Raw genomic sequence first — 18,965 nt, 5'->3', positions numbered from 1 at the left:
CTTCAGCTCAAGGCGACCACTCTACCACTTGAGCCACAGCGCCACTTCCAGTATTCTAATAGTTTACTGGAAATAAGAGTCTCACGGACTTTCCTGCCCAGGCTGGCTTTGAACCATGATCCTCAGATCTCAGCCTTTGAGTAGCTAGGCTTACAGGCATGTGCCACCGGCGCCCATCTCAACAAATATTTTTAAATAAATGATTTCTGAAACTAGATAGTATTTATTTGGATGCCCCCAGGAAAATTCAGGACTAAGTTTTCAACATACTACTACAAGTAATGATCTATACTTTACTTGCTGTTGCCTGAATTGGCATACTTGGGTTGGAAACAGATGCAGTCAATAGTGTATGTGTGTGCACATATGTGTGCATGCCTGCTGGTACTGGGGCTTGACACTGTCTCTGAGATTTTTTGGTCAAGGCTGGTACTCTACCACTTGAACTATAGCTCCACTTCTGGCTTTAAATTGGAGGTAAGAATCTCACAGACTTTCCTGCTCAGGGATGATGGCTTCAAACCACAATCCTCAGATCTCAGCTTCAGTTCTCATAGTAGCTAGGATACCAGCACATGGCTTAATAAATACTATTTAACTATTACAACCTCTTGACTTTGTATTGTAATTTTTCATTATGAAAAATAATAGGTTCATGTCCATTTTTCCTAACACTTTACTCCTTTTACATGGCTTGCTAGATCCTAGTAAACTACCATTGTCTCTCTGAGACAATGTCATTATTCAAAATGTGACACCATTTCAAACTATCTTGCTTACCTGCAGACACTAGAACTACTGCTGTAAACAAACTCATCTCTTCATCACTCAGCTGGAGGGCATTGAGCTTCTCACTAAATTCAAACATTGAGTTCAGCAGATCTCCTGCTCCCATTGAGTGTAAGTCATCCACACTGTATTTCTTCCCACTTAAAAAGGTGACAGTACGCTCCTTCGCATCAAATAATGATGCAAACCGTACCATTAAAACCTGGAAAAAAGGAAGACCTTAATGTATTTGGAGAAGTTTTATGGTAATATTTCAATGTTAGTATTCAAGTTAGTTAGGAAATGTTCCACATATAAAAGAACATAGTAAAAAGAAAACTGAGTTTATTTTTCCCTAAGAACCATTTTCTTAAGGCAAATTCTCTACCACAGCAATCTAGAACATCAAAAGAAACTCCAGGCTCGAATAGCAAAATAACTGAGTCTTAAAACACTCTGAAACTTTCTTAAAAGATTCTGGGATACAGCCGGGCTCCAGTGGCTCTTACCTAGTTATTTAGGAGGCAAAGATCTGAGGATCAGGGTTCAAAGCCAGTCCCAGCAGGAAAATCAGTGAGACTCTTATCTCCAATAAACAAAAAGGCCAGAAATGGCATGTGGCTCAAATGGTAGAGCACTAGCCTTGAGCAAGAGAAGCTCAGGGATAGCACCCAGACCCAGAGTTTAAACCCCAGGACCAGGAGGAAAAAAAAAAAAAAAAAAAAGATTCTGGGATGCAAATACAAAATCAGAGCAAGCAGTAATGCCAAGGAGTATAAAAATGGGCCATTGAAAAGGCATTAAAGAAACACTTTAGACTACCAAGCACTTCACATGGTCTTGGTGCCCAAGTAGAAAATATCATTCAATGCAACAGTATTCAGAAACATTAAAGCATCAAATCCAGCAAAGGCAACATGGCAACTGAATTTTATTTAAGACTATTTCAAGAAGTCATAACCCAAATACACTATACTTAAGGACAATAATCACAATTAAGTATTCAGAACACATTATAATTGCTATTTAAACCAAATCCATCAACAATTACCTTCAGCATTCTCTCCCTTACACTAACTGGTGATGATGTTATACATTTCTCTCATAATCAAAGCAGCACCGTATTAACACCTTCCTGTTGCAATACTCCCAAAACTGTGGTATTCAAGATAATTCAAAAGGCAATGAGCCTTCTATGGCAACAGTGCTAACCTTAGGATACAGTGATAATGAAGCGAACCCAAGGGGGAAAGAATATAAATACTGGAGTGGAGGATTTGTGATCTAATCTTGGATGTTTTATGAATTTATTGGTAATCCAAGAAAAGTCTTTCCACCCCTCTGGGCCAGAGTTGCCTTTCTAAAAGGAGCAAACTAGTCAGTTACTGGTGGTTTATGTCTGTAATCCTAGCTACTCAGGAGGCTAAGATCTGAGGATCAAGTTCAAAGCCAGCCCAGGCAGCAAAGTCTGTGAGACTCTTACCTCCAATTAACCAGCAAAATGCCAGCGGTGGAGGTTTGGCTCAAGTGGTAGAGCTTCAGCCTTGAGCAAAAAAAAAAAAAGCCAAGTGAAGTGTAGGCTCTAAGTTTATGCCCCAGTACCAAAAAAAAAAAAAAAAAAAAAAAAAAAAGTTTTAAAAATGAAAAGCCTGACCTGTACGACCTCTTAATTATGCTATAGCTACTATGTTTAGGAACATGGCTACTTCTCTGTTCTAGACCAGGTGCTCCACAAAACACAGCCTGAGGCAAAAGCCTATATAAGCTATGTAGTGGCATATGTGAAAACAGGTATAGGGAAAAAGGAAATGAGACAAAGAAAGAGAAGAGCAAGGGCTGGGAAGGTGGCTCAGTGGTAGAGCGCTTGCCTTGCATGCATGAGGCCCTGGGTTCGATTCCTCAGCACCACATAAGCAAAAAGAAAAAACCCGGAAGTGGTGCTGTGCCTCAAGTGGTAGAGCGCTAGCCTTGAGCTGAAGAACTCAGGGGCAGCGCCCAGGCCCAGAGTTCAGGCCCCACGACCGGACCCCAAAAAAAAAAAAAAAAAAGAGAGAGAAGAGCAAATACCCGGGGTGTACTACTCAACAGATCACCACTCAGGATCAAGAACAACTGATAAAGCTGGGCATCAGAAGCTCACACCTGTGATCCTAGCTATTGAAGAGGATGAGAACTGAAGATCAGTCTGAAGCTAGCCCAGGTAGGAAAGTCCATGAGATTCATCTCCAACTAACCACCAGAAAACCAGAAGTGGAGCTGTGGTTCAAAGTGGTATAGTGCTAACCTTGAGTAAAACAGCTCAAGGACAGCACTCAGGCCATGAGTTCAAGCCCCAGGACCAACAAAGAAAAAAAAAGAACAACTGATAAGCTGGTCTACCATCCAGAGGGAAATGAAACAACAGAGCTAAGACATAGCTCAGTGGTAAAGCACTTGCCTAAATAGTGCAATATTTGGGTACAAAAAAAAAAAAAAAAAAAGGAAATGAGCTGGCACCAGTGGCTCACACCTGCAATCCTAGCTACTCAGGAGACTGAGAGCTGAGGATCTCGGTTCACAGCCAGTCCAGGCAGGAATGTTTGTGAGACTCTTACCTCCAATTAACCACCACTGTGGTTAATGGCACTGTGGCTCAAGTGGTAGATGCTTGCCTTGAGCTGAAAAGCTCAGGGACAGTGCCCAGGCCCATAGTTCAAGCCCCACAACCAATTAAAAAAAAAATGAAAACAGATGGCTTGTACCCCTCTCTGAGGTTGATACTCACTAGACATCAATTTACCACCACTCTCCAAACTTCAGAGCTAAGCTTAAGGAGGCTCCAAGCAGGAACCAGGCCTTATTTTGCTTGAGCGGTAACATGAAAGCCCTCAGACAGGAAATGAAAAGTCCCTAAGTGGAGAGCCATAGATCAGTTGGTCCAAACAAAAGTAGCAGTGGCTGTCCCAAGCCCAGACATAACGCTTCTCTGCAATAGACATTGGCATATAAAAAGCAGCCAAGAGCAGGGCGTGGATGCACCCACCTTAATCCCAGCACTTCGGAGGCTGAGGTAGGAGAATCTTAAGTTTGAGAACAACTTGCATGACATACAAGAACTTCTCTCAAAAACCCAAAGCAAACGGGGAAAGAAAAGGGAAAAGAAAGATGGCAAAATGCAGCAATCTTAGGTGGCACACGGGTATGTCTGATAATCCTCAAATATTGTATCAGCCCCTAAAAACAAAAAATATTGTTTTCCCTTCTTATTCTGTGCTAAACATAGTAAACACCAGGTTAGGATTTTAGGTGCCTTACATCTGCAGGAAACACCGAATCCAAACTGGAAACATTTGAACTTGAGAGTTCACATGCTATAAATACAGAATAGACCTCTAGTCCAAGATAACTAGATTTACCTTACATCCTCCTAAAATCCTAGCACAGTTATTATTTTGTTGGTAGTTTCTGACTCGGAACTATAAATACTTAGCAAAAACCAAAAGTGCCAAGATGCTATATGTCCTGTATCATTTCTTTTTTATTAACATCAATTAAAGATACAGGGAGCTTAACAATTCCATTTACGTTCACATGTGTATCATTATTCAGGATAAATCAAACCTACCTCAAAAGTCCCAGCCTTTAAAAGATTGACCTGGTCATGCTGAGAGAGATCTCTGAACCCAGGAATACGCTTTGCAAATTCTACCACTTCTTTCACTGCTGGGGTGAAGCTCATGGAAAATTCTTCCCAGATCTCATGCCCCGACTTATGTGGATCCACATATGGAGACTTACTCATTGGACAAACCTAGTATACACAAAACAGGAAAACTCTTAAACTGAGAGAGGCAGTAAAGAAATTTCAAAAGCACCATCACGACCACTGGAAACACCAACATTGAAATAACTCCCAAACTCAAATAAAATCTACTACTATTATTAGCCCTTTCCCCATCTGCTGCTCACTTTAATATAGGAAGCTTCACAGCAATATATACAATTACACATGGTCAGTATACAAAAATAATTTCTAACCAATGAAAGGTGAGCAAACATAGAAATGGAAGTATTCTAAAGTACATAAAAGAAGAGGAAATAACAGGGGAAGGAAAGAGAAAGGAGGGCTTTCTGTTCTGTAGTACTGGGGTTTGAATCCAGGGTCTCAGGCTTGCAAGGCAAATAAGCTCTACCACTGAGCTATGTCCCTAGTCCTTTTTTGCTTTTAGTTTTTCAGATATAGTTCCAACTTTTTGCCTGGGCTGGCCTCAAACTGTGATCCTCCTCTCTTCCCTTCCAGAGTAGCTGGAATTATAAGCCATAACCTAATTTAACTATCTGCTAACTCACTATTAAAGAAGTAGCCTGGGGGAGAGGGGGGAGGCTGAGAAGGGATGTGAAGGGTAAACAAAGGAGGAGGCTGCAATGCTTGGTAAGAAATGTACGCATTATCCTGCCCATGTAATTGTAAGTCCTCTGTACAGTATGTTCACAAATTAAATTAAATTAAATTTAAAAAATAAAAAAATAAAGAAGTAGCCTAAGCAAAAAAAATCTCCCTATCAATCATCTATTTGAAAAATCTATTGTACAGGTTTAAGACTCTAAAACTGCTTTTGGTGTACACTTCTGGTGTACAGTGTCTTTTGGTTTCAAACAAAATCTGTTTGATTCTAAACCATATCAGCTATAGCCAGTAATTCTTCCTTTCTTTCCTTTTCTTTTTTTTGCTCTGTTAGAAATTGATTCCAAACCCTCACATGTGATAGACTAGTGTTCTACCACTGAAATGAATCTAAGTCCACAATAATCATTTCTTAGATGAGAAAATGAAACTCTGAAAGGCTCAGTGATTTGTCCAAACAGAGATGAAGTCACAAACTTTAGGACCCATACTTGCATTGACTTCATATTTCAGAATTCATTTATTTCCAAAACAGACACAGTAACAAGGTCAACAGGAAGGCAATAAAGTACCTCACTTTGTAACAACAATTAAAAGAAGGCCACTGACCTTTATTCAAAAACAATGATTAGGGAAACAATGACTACAGATACAAGGAATAAGGCAGGGAAAAACAGGAAGCCTAAGAAGCTATAACAACACTAAGGTACTGGGCATGAGTAGCTCACACCTAGCTATTCAGGAGGCTGAGAGTTGAGGATTGTGATTCAAAGCCATCTCTTATCACCAATAAACTACCAAAAGAGCCAGAAGTGGAGCTGTGACTCAAGTGGTAGAGCACTAGGTTTGAGCCAAATAAGCTCACCCAGGCCCTGAGTTCAAACCCTAGGACTGGCACAAAAAAAAAATGAAGCATTGAGGGCCTGGCTCAAATGATAGAGTACCTTTCTAGCAAATGCCAGACCCTGAGATCAAACCCTAATACACCAGGGAACACTAAGACTGAATCAAGAGGCTAGAACAGGAGGATGGAGAAGTATTAGGGGCAGCTTGGGCTACATAGCAAGACCCATAAATAAGTAAATAAATACCATATACTGTTAGTAAAACTAGCCTTGGACTACACAGCAAAACAAACAAATACCATATACTGTTAGTAAAACTAGCCTTTAGATTTTTTCAATAAATGCATATGGGATGAAGGAATAAGATGATTCTAAACCCATGAAAACTACCATGAAATCAGAACCTAATTGCTTACTGATTATTTTTCCTTAAGGATGCCATAAAGGCTAATAAAGTAGAAGATCACCTTTCATATATCCATGGACTCAAATCTGAATGTAAACATTGGAGCAGAGTCAACTATTTTGAAAATGAAAAAGAAGACTTTAATTACCTGACAGTAGAAATTACCAAGCACTATCAAAGGACCTCATGGCTTAAACTGGAAATGGTGCAGTACTGATGTTTTTGATGAGATTTTGGCTGAATGTGAACTGTATTTTCATGTAGAATATTGTGCTTGATGAAAAAAAGCTTGAATGATAGAAATTATATTAACCTATCTTAAAAGATGTAGTCTGAGAAAATCTTGGAATTAAAATATTCCTAAATACTAGAACATTTATATTCTACATCCACAGATTCTTTTGCATTGTAATGATTAAGAAAACATCTCTGATATTGTCCAAAAAGAAATGTACTCATTATTTGACTTACATAACTGTAACCCTTCAGTACATACATCACCTTTATAATAATAAAAATTTTAAATTTTTTAAAAAAAGAAAACAGCTCTCTGCTGGGCACAATACTCAGGAGGTTGAGAGGCAAGTAGATGGCTTCAACCAAAGAGCTTGAGGCCATCCTGGGCAACATAGCAGCATCTAGACTCAAAAAAACTGAGAGCAACAAAATCTCTCTCCACTGAAATTTAGGATCTCTGACTATGGCAAGACAAAATATCAGCCCTTTTGAGAAAAGTCTCAAAGCTACTACTTAGTAATTAAATTTCTAAAAGTATTTTCAAGAATTAAAGGATCAATTCTATATGAATCCTATTTTACATAAATCTTAATCCTAATCACAGTATCAATAAACCACAAGCTTTTCCTGTGTAAAACTCGGTCATTCAGCAAATATTATTCAAATTATTTCACCTAAAATACTATAGAAAATTGATTCTGGAAACCTCTTAGACTTTCTGACCCACCTCCCACGTTGGTATATCCCTAAATAAAAGAAAACCTTCCTTGATACAAGGTGAGCAAAAAATTGATTTCACTATACCAGATGCATCCTCCCTCCAGTGTTGCACAGGTAGCTATTCTTGTTCTCATTCTGAGAAAATCCATCTATTGGAACTCTATCACATACTCTTTGAGTATAAGCATTGGAAAAGTTCACACAATGTCCATTTGCAATACAAATGGCATGCCCATGTGGGTACTGCATTATGTTTCTCCCTTTGTACTGTCCATTAAGATGCTGCTGGCTCTCACTACAGGGAAAATGGCTATTAAGCCCATTGCCACAATGGTCATGGTTTAAATTATATTGCTCCATGTTCTTGGGAATCCGTTCTCTCTGGGGCTGTATGCTCTCAAGTGAGTTTTCTCGTGGCTCTTGATTATACATAAAGGTATCCTTATGGGCTCTGGTCACCATGCCAATCACTTCTTCCTTTGCAAAATCAGAAGAGGGAGGAGGAGAGCTTTTGATGTTTTCTTGCTCCAGCTGGGGCTTGGACTGTAGTTGTTCCTGGGCTGGTAAGGCTGTCTGTTCATGATGTTCTACTAAGGTGTCATTCTGCAAGTGACCATTGAATTGGCTGTTCATCATGGTCTTCATCGCACTTTGCATTTCAATTAGCATCCTCTGTTTTTCACGCTTAGGAATACGACCAAATCGAACAGCTATTGAAGAAAAAGATATTTAACATCTATATTCTGAAGAAAAAGATATTTAACATCTATATTCTAAATAAGACCTGTTTATACAAAAGAATAACAAAGTGACTTGATAGTTATACCCTCTAGTCACATGAGTAAACAATATCCACATATCTCTAGCCCAAAATTTCTTTTTTTTTTTTTTTTTGGTCTGGTCGTGGGGCCTGAACTCTGGGTCTGAGCACTGTCCCTCAGCTCCTCAGCTCAAGGCTAGCGCTCTACCACTTGAGCCACAGCGCCACTTCTGGCTTTTTTCTTTTTGCTTATGTGGTGCTGAGGAATCGAACGCAGGGCCTCAGGCAAGCAAGGCAAGCGCTCTACCACTGAGCCACCTTCCTAGCCCCCCAAAATTTCTTAAACCTGTTCTTGATGTAATAGAGGAAGTGAGAATTAGGGAGAAATTTTTTCATTTGTCCCCCCAAAAAAAGCTAAGGAGATTACTTCCTGGATTATTTTTTTTCCCAGTCCTGGGGCTTAAACTCAGAACCTGAGCACCATTCCTGAGCCTCTTTGTGCCAAGACTAGTGCTCTATACCACTTGAGCCACAGCACCACTTTCAGCTTTTTCTGAATAGTTTATTGGAGATAAGAAACTCATGGACTTTTTTACCTGGGCTGGCTTTGAACCGTAATACTTAGATCTCAACCTCCTGAATAACTAGGATTAGTCATGAGCCACTGGCGCCTAGCGTTCCTAGATATTTTATACACAAAATCTGAGTGAACCAATTGTGAAATTAACTAATACAAAAACCATAGACTATGTCTGGGAAGGTGGCTCAGTGGTAGAGCACTTGCCTTGCATGCATGAGGCCCTGGGTTCGATTCCTCAGCACCACATAAGCAAAAAGAAAAAAGCCAGAAGTGGCGCTGTGGCTCAAGGGGTAGAATGCTAGCCTTGAGCTGAAGAGCTGAGGGATAGAGCCCAAGCCCACAGTTCAGGACCTACAACCGGACCCCCCCCCCCAAAAAAAAAAACCATAGACTAGGGCTGGAAAGGTGGCTCAGTGGTAGAGTGCTTGCCTTGTATGCATGAGGCATGAGGTTCCTCAGCACCGCCAGAAGTGGTGCTGTGGCTCAAGTGGTAGAGCACTAGCCTTGAGCTGAAGAGATGAGGAACAACACCCAGGCCCAGAGTTCAGGCCCCGTGACCAACAAAAATAAAAATAAAAATAAATTTTAAAAAACATATACTAGCCAGGCACCAGTAGCTCATACCTATAATCCCAGCTACTCAGGAAGCTGAGATCTGAGGATCACAGTTCAAAGCTGGCCCAGGCAAAAAAGTCCCTGTGAAATTCTCATCTCCAATTAACCACTCAAAAATCAGAAGTGGAGTTGTGGCTCAAAGTGGTAGAGTGCTAGCCTTGAGCAGAAAAGCTCAAGGACAAAAAAAAAAAAAAAAAAAAAAAGAAAAGAAAAGCTCAAGGACAATAGCCAGGTACTGAGTTCAAGCCCCATAATCAACAAAAAAAGACTGTTTAAAACAGCCCAGCCTTTAACAAGGCTGAGAGCTCTTCTGAAGTAGGCATCCAGCTACCCACATCCTTTAACACTAACAAAACCCAGCAGGTACACTCACTCCTAGAAGGCCTGACTCTTGATCAATTCATTTCTGAAACCTTACCCTCAAGTTCCTAAGCTCACTTTTCTGTTCCTAGAAAGTCTCTTTAAAATATACATACACACAATTATTATAAATGTAATTAGAAAATAAATTTGTTAGATTTTATTTAAACTCAATAAATAAAAACTAGATCGTACATCCTTTATTTTTTTAAAGAAGGTTGTCATATAAGGTATGCTGTCTCCAATAATCCTATCCCCGAAGAAAAGCTACTTTCTATTCTAATATTTATAGGAAGATTTTAAAAAATCAATACATCTAATCTAGCAAGAAAACCTTACTAATCTAGTTGTAACCTTTGGCAATATCATTATCAAAGATAAGCAACTTATCATGTTTCATACTTTGCCTCTATTCCTCTCTTCCTTCACAAATCATTGTTGGTTTTATTCTTTTGGAGTTAAGCACAATATTCATCCACCATTTCAATAGCACTAGTCTAATGCTATAAAATTAAAATTTTTAGGCAACTGAAAAAATGAAACAGTAATTGCTGAAATATCTTACTCTAGAAGCTCACTATTGTAATTTTTTATTTCTGTAGCAGCAAGGTATAGCAGTAACCAAAGGATTGCCTAAATAGTCTTTACAGAGATAACTAGAAGTTCATGCTCAATAATTTGGAACTCACACTACTGTATTAGACCAGTCCCTCTAAAAGCCAGACCCTAATGTTTCTTTCAATTTTACATACCTACATACACAAATAATGCATGTATTCAGAATGTATGACCTGAAGCACTAATGGGCTTTTTTTAGCATCACAAGCTAAAAAAAAAAGTGAGAGGTAGTTCACATAAGGAATCAACACTAAGAAGACAGAGTAAAGAATTACATTAGGAAAACAATCTTTTTTTAGAAAAGACCTTTTTAGAGAATAAGTCTTCAAATTGTTTATTTTACAAGAAACAACAACAACAAAAAGAAGTGTGCTAAAAAGCTTTTCTGAAATGATGTTGCTAAAATTTGACCTTAATGAATTTAGTGTCCTCTAAAGCTTTCTGAAATATGCTTTACCTTAAACATGAGAGAGCCATTAGAAACTATTGTATAGCTCTGCTTTATGCAGAAAAACACATGCCAAACTTCAGACACTTTTTAAAATATTTTTTGAACCAGGAACATACCATCTCTTGACATTCCCACAGAGAGACACTTTTTGAAGCGACATTGCTGACATCGGTTCCTATTCATTCTCATGATTGAACAATTTTCATTCTTCAGGCACTTCTTGTATTGAATGTTTTGCTGAATACTTCTCCGAAAGAAACCCTAAAAACAAAGAAAAAATTACCCATCCACTTAAAACCATCTAGGTGGAGTCCTCAGAAGCACTGCTCCCATACCTATCTAGCATGTGTGGAAAAACCTGGGGAACACTTTGGCCCAGGGTAAAGAGAAATACACTGACACAGACTTTGATGTTTAAATGGGCTACATGCGGTGCCTAACAAAATTCCTCTTGCCTCTAAATATTCTTTGAGCTAACCTAAAGCTTGTCTCGTAATATACAGCATTGGGGTACCAGACTTACCTTATCTTATCAAGTCTCAAACCTCTTGAAATACTAATGACTGATTCTTTAAAAGTTGACAGGAAATGTTCTCAACAGCTGTAACTAACTCCCTAGAATCCTGAGGAACACAGTTTGGTCTATCCAGGGTTACTACCTGCTGACATCAGTAAAGCCTCCTTATACCTACTGGAAAATCCTGGCCACACACATATCAGCATCCAGTGTTATAATGTGCACATGCACAAACACACACATGTACATACATAAACACACACACACACACACACACACACACACACACACACACACACACACACACACACACACACACACACACACACACACACACACACACACACACACACACACACACACACACACACACACACACACACACACACACACACACACACACACACACCCAGCTCATGATCCAGGAAAAGTCCATTCCCAGCTAGCATTTGCATTGACTTCACAATACAAATACATGCTCTATGACAGTTCCTCTGATATCCCCAGTTTAATGGCTATAGGGAAAACAAAAAACGTAAGAACACAATAACCAAAATTATATTAAACTGCCCGGTACCAATGGCTCCCGCCTGCAATCCTAGCTACTCCGGAGGCTAAGATCTGAAAATTGTGGTTCAGAGTCATCCTGGAGGAAAATCCGTGAGACTCTTATCTCCAATTAACCACCAGAAAAGAAGTGGCACTGTGGCTCAAGTGAAAAGCTGAAAAGTTCAGGGACAGCACCCAGGCCCAGAGTTCAAGCCCCATGACCAACAAAAAGCAAATTATTTTAAACTAAACTTTTCCTGAAAATTATAACTGACTACATTTTTTAACATGCCAGTACTGGTCTTGAACTCAGAGCCTCATCCTTTCACATAGCTTTTCTGATCACGTAGCACTCTACCACTTAAGCCATAGTTCCAGTTCTTGCTTTTGCTGGTCTTGCAAATTTGTCTGCCTAGACTGCCTTCAAACTGCAATCCTCAGATCTTAGACTTCCAAGGAGCTAGAATTATATATGGGAGCCACCTTCATACAGGACTGATTACACATATCATAATTTTTTATTGAGAACTTGCAGGTTAAGCAGGCATGGCAACATATACTTGTAATCCTAGCACTTAAGAGGCTAAGTCAGAAAAATCACAGCATAAAAACAAAACTGGGGGCTGGGAAGGTGGCTCAGTGGTAGAACAAGCTTGCCTTGCATGCTTAAGGCCCTGGGTTCGATTCCTCAGCACCACATAAGCAGAAAAACAAAATGGAAGTGGCACTGTGGCTCAAGTGGTAGAGTGCTAGCCTTGAGCTGAAGAGCTGAGGGACAGCGCCCAGGCCCAGAGTTCAAGCCCCACGACCGACAAAAAAAAAAAAAAAAAAAAAAAAAACCTGTGCCGGGCATCAGTGGCTCATGCCTGGAATCCTAGCTACGCAAGGAAGCTGAGATCTGAGGATCACGGTTCAAAGCCAGCCTGGGCAGAAAAGTCCATGAGACTCTTATCTCCAATAAACCACCAGAAAACCTGAAGTGGCACTGTGGCTCAAGCAGTAGAGCGCTTGCCTTGAGCTGAAGAGTGCAGGGACAGCACCCAAGCCCAGAGTTCAAGCCCCACAACCGACAAAAAAAAAAAAAAAAAAAAAAAAACCACTGGTTATGGGATATAATATTTTTATATTTTATTACTGTGACATTATACACTTGCCATGGATACCATATGAGTTACACTGAATACATTTTAATAGACTAAACACATTTAAGAACTTGGGTGTCGCTCACTGGTAGAATGCTAGATCTGAGTGCTTACCTGGCATATATTAAGTCCTGCTTTTGATTCTTAGGGGAAAAAAAAAGTGAATTTAGTTGGGCATGGTAACACACTCAGGAAGCAAATCAGGAGGATCTCAAGGTGGAGGCAAATCTGGGTTATATATAAAGACACTATCTCAAAAAAAAAAGGTATTTAATAGGTATATGTTTTTGGCAAACATATATATAATTATCTCATTCAGTCTGCTTTTATAGCTAATTGGGAATATCTGCTTCACAATTACTTCATATTTTTGTAATATGTGTATATGTGTATTTATATAATTTTTAAGGCAGTAACAAAAAGCTTCATTTATAGAACATACTGTCAGTTCTGTAAAGCAATTTAACCATAAAAAGCTCTCAGAATTGGGCTGGGAATGTGGCTTAGTGGTAGAGTGCTCACCTAGCATGCATGAAGCCCTGGGTTCAATTCCTCAGTACCACATAAACAGAAAAAATCAGAAGTGGCACTGTAGCTCAAGTGGTAGAGTGCTAGCCTTGAGCAAAAGCAGCTCTGGGACAATGCCCAGGCCTTGAGTTCAAGACCCAGGACTGGCAAAAAAAAAAAAAAAAAAAAAAAAAAAAGCTATCAAACTCATCATTCAGTCACTCAGAAAGGACTTCCTCTGTGATCATGTATGTTCAAAGCTCATCACATATATTTATTATCTTATTTACCCACCACTCCTGACCAACTAGATTCCTGCTTCTGGCTTTAAGTTAGAAAACAGCAAGAACATGGATTTTCTCACATGAACATTTTTTCTTGTCAGTTCTGGGGTTTAACTTTTCCTTAAGGCCCCTTTTGGCCACAAAGCCACTTCCAGTTTTCTGGTGGTTAACTGGAGGTAAGAGTTTCATGGACTTTCCTGGCCACAATGGCTACAAGCCACGATCCTCAGATCTCAGCCTCCTAAGTAGCTAGGATTACAGGCATGAGCCACTGGCACCCAGCAGCACATACATTTTTGATTTTAAAAAAAGGAAGGAGGGAGAGAAGGAGGGAGGGAGGGAGGGAGGGAGGGAGGGAGGGAGCAGGCAAGCAAGCAAAGAAAAGAAATACATTTTTGACAAAAAGAAGGAAGGATGGAAAAACGGAAGAAAAGAAAAGACAGAGAAAGAAAAAACAGTGAAAGAAAAGACTATCAGATTTTAAGAAAGAAAAAGGCAAGAGAGAGATTGATTGGTTAGTTGGTTTCTAGATAAGTAGGTTATCTAATTTGGGATTTCTAACCAACATCCTAGTAGTAGTGATAACTGAAAAACAGCTAAATTTACAAACTGGTCATGGCCTTCTCAAACATTCAATATATATTCAAAATTACTTTATTCACTAGGTATTATTTCTTTTTTTCTTTTTTTTCGGTCGGTCGTCGGGCTTGAACTCTGGGCCTAGGCACTGTCCCTCAGCTCTTCAGCTCAAGGCTAGTGTTCTACCACTTGCGCCACAACACCACTTCCTTGTTTTCTTTTTTGTGCTAATACTTAGGCTTGAACTCAGAACCTGGGTCCTATCCTTGAGCTTTTCTGCTCAAAGCTAGCTCTACCACTTAAGCCTCAGCTCCACTTCAGGCTTTTTGGTGGTTATCTAGATATAAGAGTCTTATAGACTTTCCTGCATGAGCTAGCTGGCTTCAAACTGTGATGCTCAGGTCTTAGTCTCTTGACTCACTAGGACTATAGACATGAGTCACTGGCTCCTGGATTTTTTTTTTTTTTTTTTTGGTCAGTAATGGGGCCTGAACTCTGGCCTGGACACTGTCCCTCAACTCTTCAGCTCAAGGCTAGCACTCTACTAGTTGAGCTACAGCACCACTTCCGGCTTTTTCTGCTTATGTGGTGATGAGGAATCGAACCCAGCGCCTCATGCAGGCAATGCAAGCACTCTCCCACTGAGCCACCTTCCCAGCCCCTGGCTTACTTCTTTAGACCTTACATTTTTAGAAGTACCTAGGGATTGTTCTCAGCTCCTAGAATCTGACACATCATAATGTCAAAGCACATGGTAAGAGCTGCTATGGGTTTGAATGTGTCCCCCCAAATTCCCAATGATGAGTGGGTCACAAGGGCTCTGCCTTCATTAATATAGAGTGGCTTTGTTATAAATTCAGCTTCTTATGAGTGTAAATGTTCGTTCCCCAGCCTTATCTCTCTCTCCATGTTATGAAACAGTGAGAAAGCCCTCACCAGATGCAGCCCCTCAATGTAGGACTTCCCAGCCTTCAAAACTGAGCCAAACAAACTTAATAAATTACCCAGTCTCTAGTATTCTATTACAGCAACTCTAACATGAGCAAGGCTAGATCTAATTTAAAGTTCTAGTTTAAAATGAAGCTAATGAGACACAGCAGTGCCTTGACTATTTTATTCCTTCCTGTTTCCCTACCACCTAGATAAGAGTTAATGAACTAGCTCTTGTTTAACAAATAGTTCATACCTTAATTTAACCAAGATAGAAAATTTATGTGGATCAAGATCATGAAGAAAAAAAATACTTTCACTAAATTAAGAATATTTTTCAAGATGGGTAATCCTAGCCTGTAATCCTAGCTACTCAGGAGGCTAAGATTTGAGGATCACAGTTCAAAGCCAGTCTAGGTAGGGAAGTCCTTGAGACTCTTATCTCCAATAAACTACTCAGAAAAAGCCAGAAGTGGAGCAGTGCTCAAGTGGTAGAACACTAACCTTGAGTACAGAGAGGCTCAGTGTCAGCACCTACGCCCTGAGTTCAAGCCCCATGACCAACCAAAACAATAAAAAGTCTAAAATGCTTAAAACTTAAGAGAAACAGCTTATTTCACACCTCCTTCTAGATAATCAACTGTGGAAATTCACAAACCTAACCCCAATTTCTTTAACCCCACAACCAGTAGTTTAAGGAACAAAATCTTGCGTTACCTTACAGCCTTCACAAGCATGAACTCCATAATGGAATCCTGACGCCACATCCCCACAGACTTTACACAGTAGAACCATGCCACTAAACTCTAGGGCACAAACAGACATGAAGTGAAAAGCTGGAGGAAACAATTCAATATTTTTTTAAATTGTTTATTTCATTCAACTTGTAAGTGCTTTTCATCAATAAATTACTTTTGTGCTGTTAAAAAAAAATCCTAGAACAAATCATGTTAAGTAGGTAAGCCAAGCTTAGAGAAACAAACAGTGCATGTTTTCTCTCATATGTAGGAACTAGATCTGAAATATATAGGACTCTAGACATTGACACACAAACCATGAGACTAAAGGAGGACACTCTTAGGAGAAGAATACTGAACATCTAAATAGTATTTATCAAATGAGTTACAGGAAAAAGAAACATGGGTTTTTCTATTTGTGGCTTATTTTTTCTTTTGTTTTCTTTTTTTGCTTTTGAGGGATTTTCTTGTTTGTTTTGTTTCATTTGTTCTTTTTTCTGTCTTTTGGGGGGGCAAAAGAGGATGCAGACAGAAATGGAAGAGGGAAGGATGAACAAATGCAGACATCGTACTCAATGGACACTATATATAAAATAAGCTATGCAAATTGTGAGCAGGGACAGGAGGGAGAAATTGGGGAGGTAAGCAAAGAAGAGTAACATTGTCCCAAAAGAAATGTACTCATCTGACTTATGAAACAATAGCCCCTTGGTAAAACACCTTAAGAGTAACAATAAAATTACATGTTTAAGAAGCCTATACCAAATAAACAAATTGTTTTGTGTTAAATGCAGCGCTATACAACCTGGGAGAGTTTGGTTTATGGGGGCTTTTTGCCCCTCTTTTTTTGAGAACTTTAAAAATACACTGAAACTCTGAAAACTTTTCATTGCTTTACATCAGATGTTCAAACAAACTAAGAAAAAAATCAAGCAGATAAGAGAATTCATCAACAAAAAAAAAATGTAATAAGGGTTAGGAGTTTAGAGCACTTGCTTAATGTACATGCATGAGGTATTGGGTTCAATCTCTAACACCAAAAAAAAAAAAAAAAAAAAGATTCAAAGATGTCTCCTCAGGCAATTGTACTTTCTCAATTTCCCAACAGGACTACGCAGGTCTCTTCCTTGACCATTCCTCTTCTAGTCCTTGTTACTTCCATATTTACTCCAAGTCCAAATCCCACCACTAAATGGTTATACAATCCTGCTTCATTTCCTCATCCCAAATGTTCCCAACCAATTTCATTAATATAAACCCCTTCCCATAATGAGCTAGTACTCTGTTCCAGAAACAAGACTCAGTACATCAAAGACCAGAAGAAAGGTAACTACGTGAAAGAAGAAGCACTGTCAGGCAGAGCATATAACCACATGACAGCCCCTATGCTGAAACTTCTAAAGCCATCAACTGATTTCTTCCCCAACTATACAACATGACTACCAGGAGGGAAAATTATACCCAGAAATATAACAGACCCCAAATGGAAAGCTAAGAATTAATAAGCCCCATCTACTATTAATGTCAGTGACCTTTAACACACTAAATTAACTTACTTGTCACACCACTGTGATTCTTAGTCATCCCAGGAGCACTCGATTTGCTTGTTTTCATAGAACAATCTATTCGATCATTCTTCAGAATGCCTTCAATGTTGGAGAGATCACCATTCTTGGGATTACCATTGGCATCAGAATTAGAGCTATTTGGAGAAGATGGAACAGAAGAGGAGGACTGGAAACTATTCTCAGAACCTTCACTATGGCACGAGGCAGGGCTGGAGGCTGAGCTGGAGGAGCTGATATATGCAATCACACCTCCTACAAAGAGAAATGAGACTATTAGAAATAAGAAAATATATATTTTTATTTCTACACATCTGAACACACTAATTTACTAAACTGTTAGTAAAGTCACTAACTTTAGAGACAGGTACTGATATTAAACATTTGCTCACAGCAAAAGTAAAAAGTACCTTGAATCCATATTAACTCTCACCATTTAAAAGTGACTTGAAATTGGTGAGAGTTAATATGCATCATTAACATAGTGGGAGTTAACATGTATTCATTAACATGGTTGATTATTCTGAACACATGCAGACCAAAACCTAAAGCTTTTCATTTCCTAAAATGAATGAGAAACATCCAAGTAACCTCAGCAAGCAAACAGTTCTGGTCCAATCCTTGCCTCCTACATTTTTTTCTTCATCTGACACAATCAGAACAATGAGCTCATCATTGCCTCCTCAGCACTTGGCTGAAACACAGGTTAATTGAGAGCAGGTGGAACATTTGGAGCCCCAGAAAAAATAATGTTCTTAAAACAGGGCACTTCAGAAATCTGTGGCTATCAAACCTTTCCATTCTGTTGTAGCCTAAAGATAACTGCAATTGTCCACTAAGACCAGGTTCTCCCACTCCCTCCTCTACCCTACACTGCCACTGTACCTGCAGACACACATGGCTCTAAACACATCTTAAGGGATCCACACCCCATTTCTTTTTCCAAATTAGTAGTTACAGAGCATGTTAAAAAAGATTGGAGCTGGGCATCAGTGGCTCACATCTGTAATCCTACCTACTCAGGAGGCTGAGATATGACTGGGGTTTAAAACTTTCCTGAGCAGTAAAGTCCATGAGACTCTTATCTCCAATTAACTAGCAAAAAGCCGGAAATGGAGCTTGGCCCAAGTGGTAGAGCAATAGCCTTGAGCACAAAAGCTCAGGGACAGTGCTTAGGCTCTGAGTTCAAGCCCCAAGACCAGCATGGGGGGGGAGGGAGGAGAACAGACAAGAGAGAGATAGAGAGAGAGAGCAACAGTTAGGCTGAAGCTAATCCCCTTCCTAAAACTATTCTCAAAACTTAACTCCCAAATTCACCAATAATCCTCTAGAAACTGGCCTACACCTCTTAAAGGCTATAAACCTCCCAGGTTAAGAAAAAGCATCTAGGGGCTAGGAAGATGGCTCAGTG

The 18,965-nt window shown here is 39.5% G+C and overlaps 1 protein-coding gene across 1 annotated transcript in view; it reads right to left on the bottom strand.

The window, feature by feature from the left end:
- The window catches only part of Nr1d2 (nuclear receptor subfamily 1 group D member 2), a 44,260-nt gene that overhangs the window by 12,670 nt on the left and 12,625 nt on the right, over positions 1–18,965 (bottom strand). The window contains exons 2-7 of the mRNA XM_070018697.1: positions 17,546–17,809; positions 15,970–16,058; positions 10,861–11,005; positions 7,445–8,070; positions 4,373–4,558; positions 781–991 (exon numbers count right to left, since the gene is read on the bottom strand). Coding sequence (XP_069874798.1) covers positions 781–991; positions 4,373–4,558; positions 7,445–8,070; positions 10,861–11,005; positions 15,970–16,058; positions 17,546–17,809 — 1,521 coding nt within the window. The remainder of the gene's footprint in view (positions 1–780; positions 992–4,372; positions 4,559–7,444; positions 8,071–10,860; positions 11,006–15,969; positions 16,059–17,545; positions 17,810–18,965) is intronic.

This window comes from Dipodomys merriami, unplaced genomic scaffold (assembly GCF_024711535.1).
Source record: "Dipodomys merriami isolate MVZ:Mamm:240054 unplaced genomic scaffold, mDipMer1.0.p SCAF_13, whole genome shotgun sequence".
Taxonomy (NCBI): Eukaryota; Metazoa; Chordata; class Mammalia; order Rodentia; family Heteromyidae; genus Dipodomys; species Dipodomys merriami.
The sequence above is the reverse complement of the archived record's forward strand: the minus strand, read 5'-3'. Positions and strand labels throughout refer to the sequence as shown.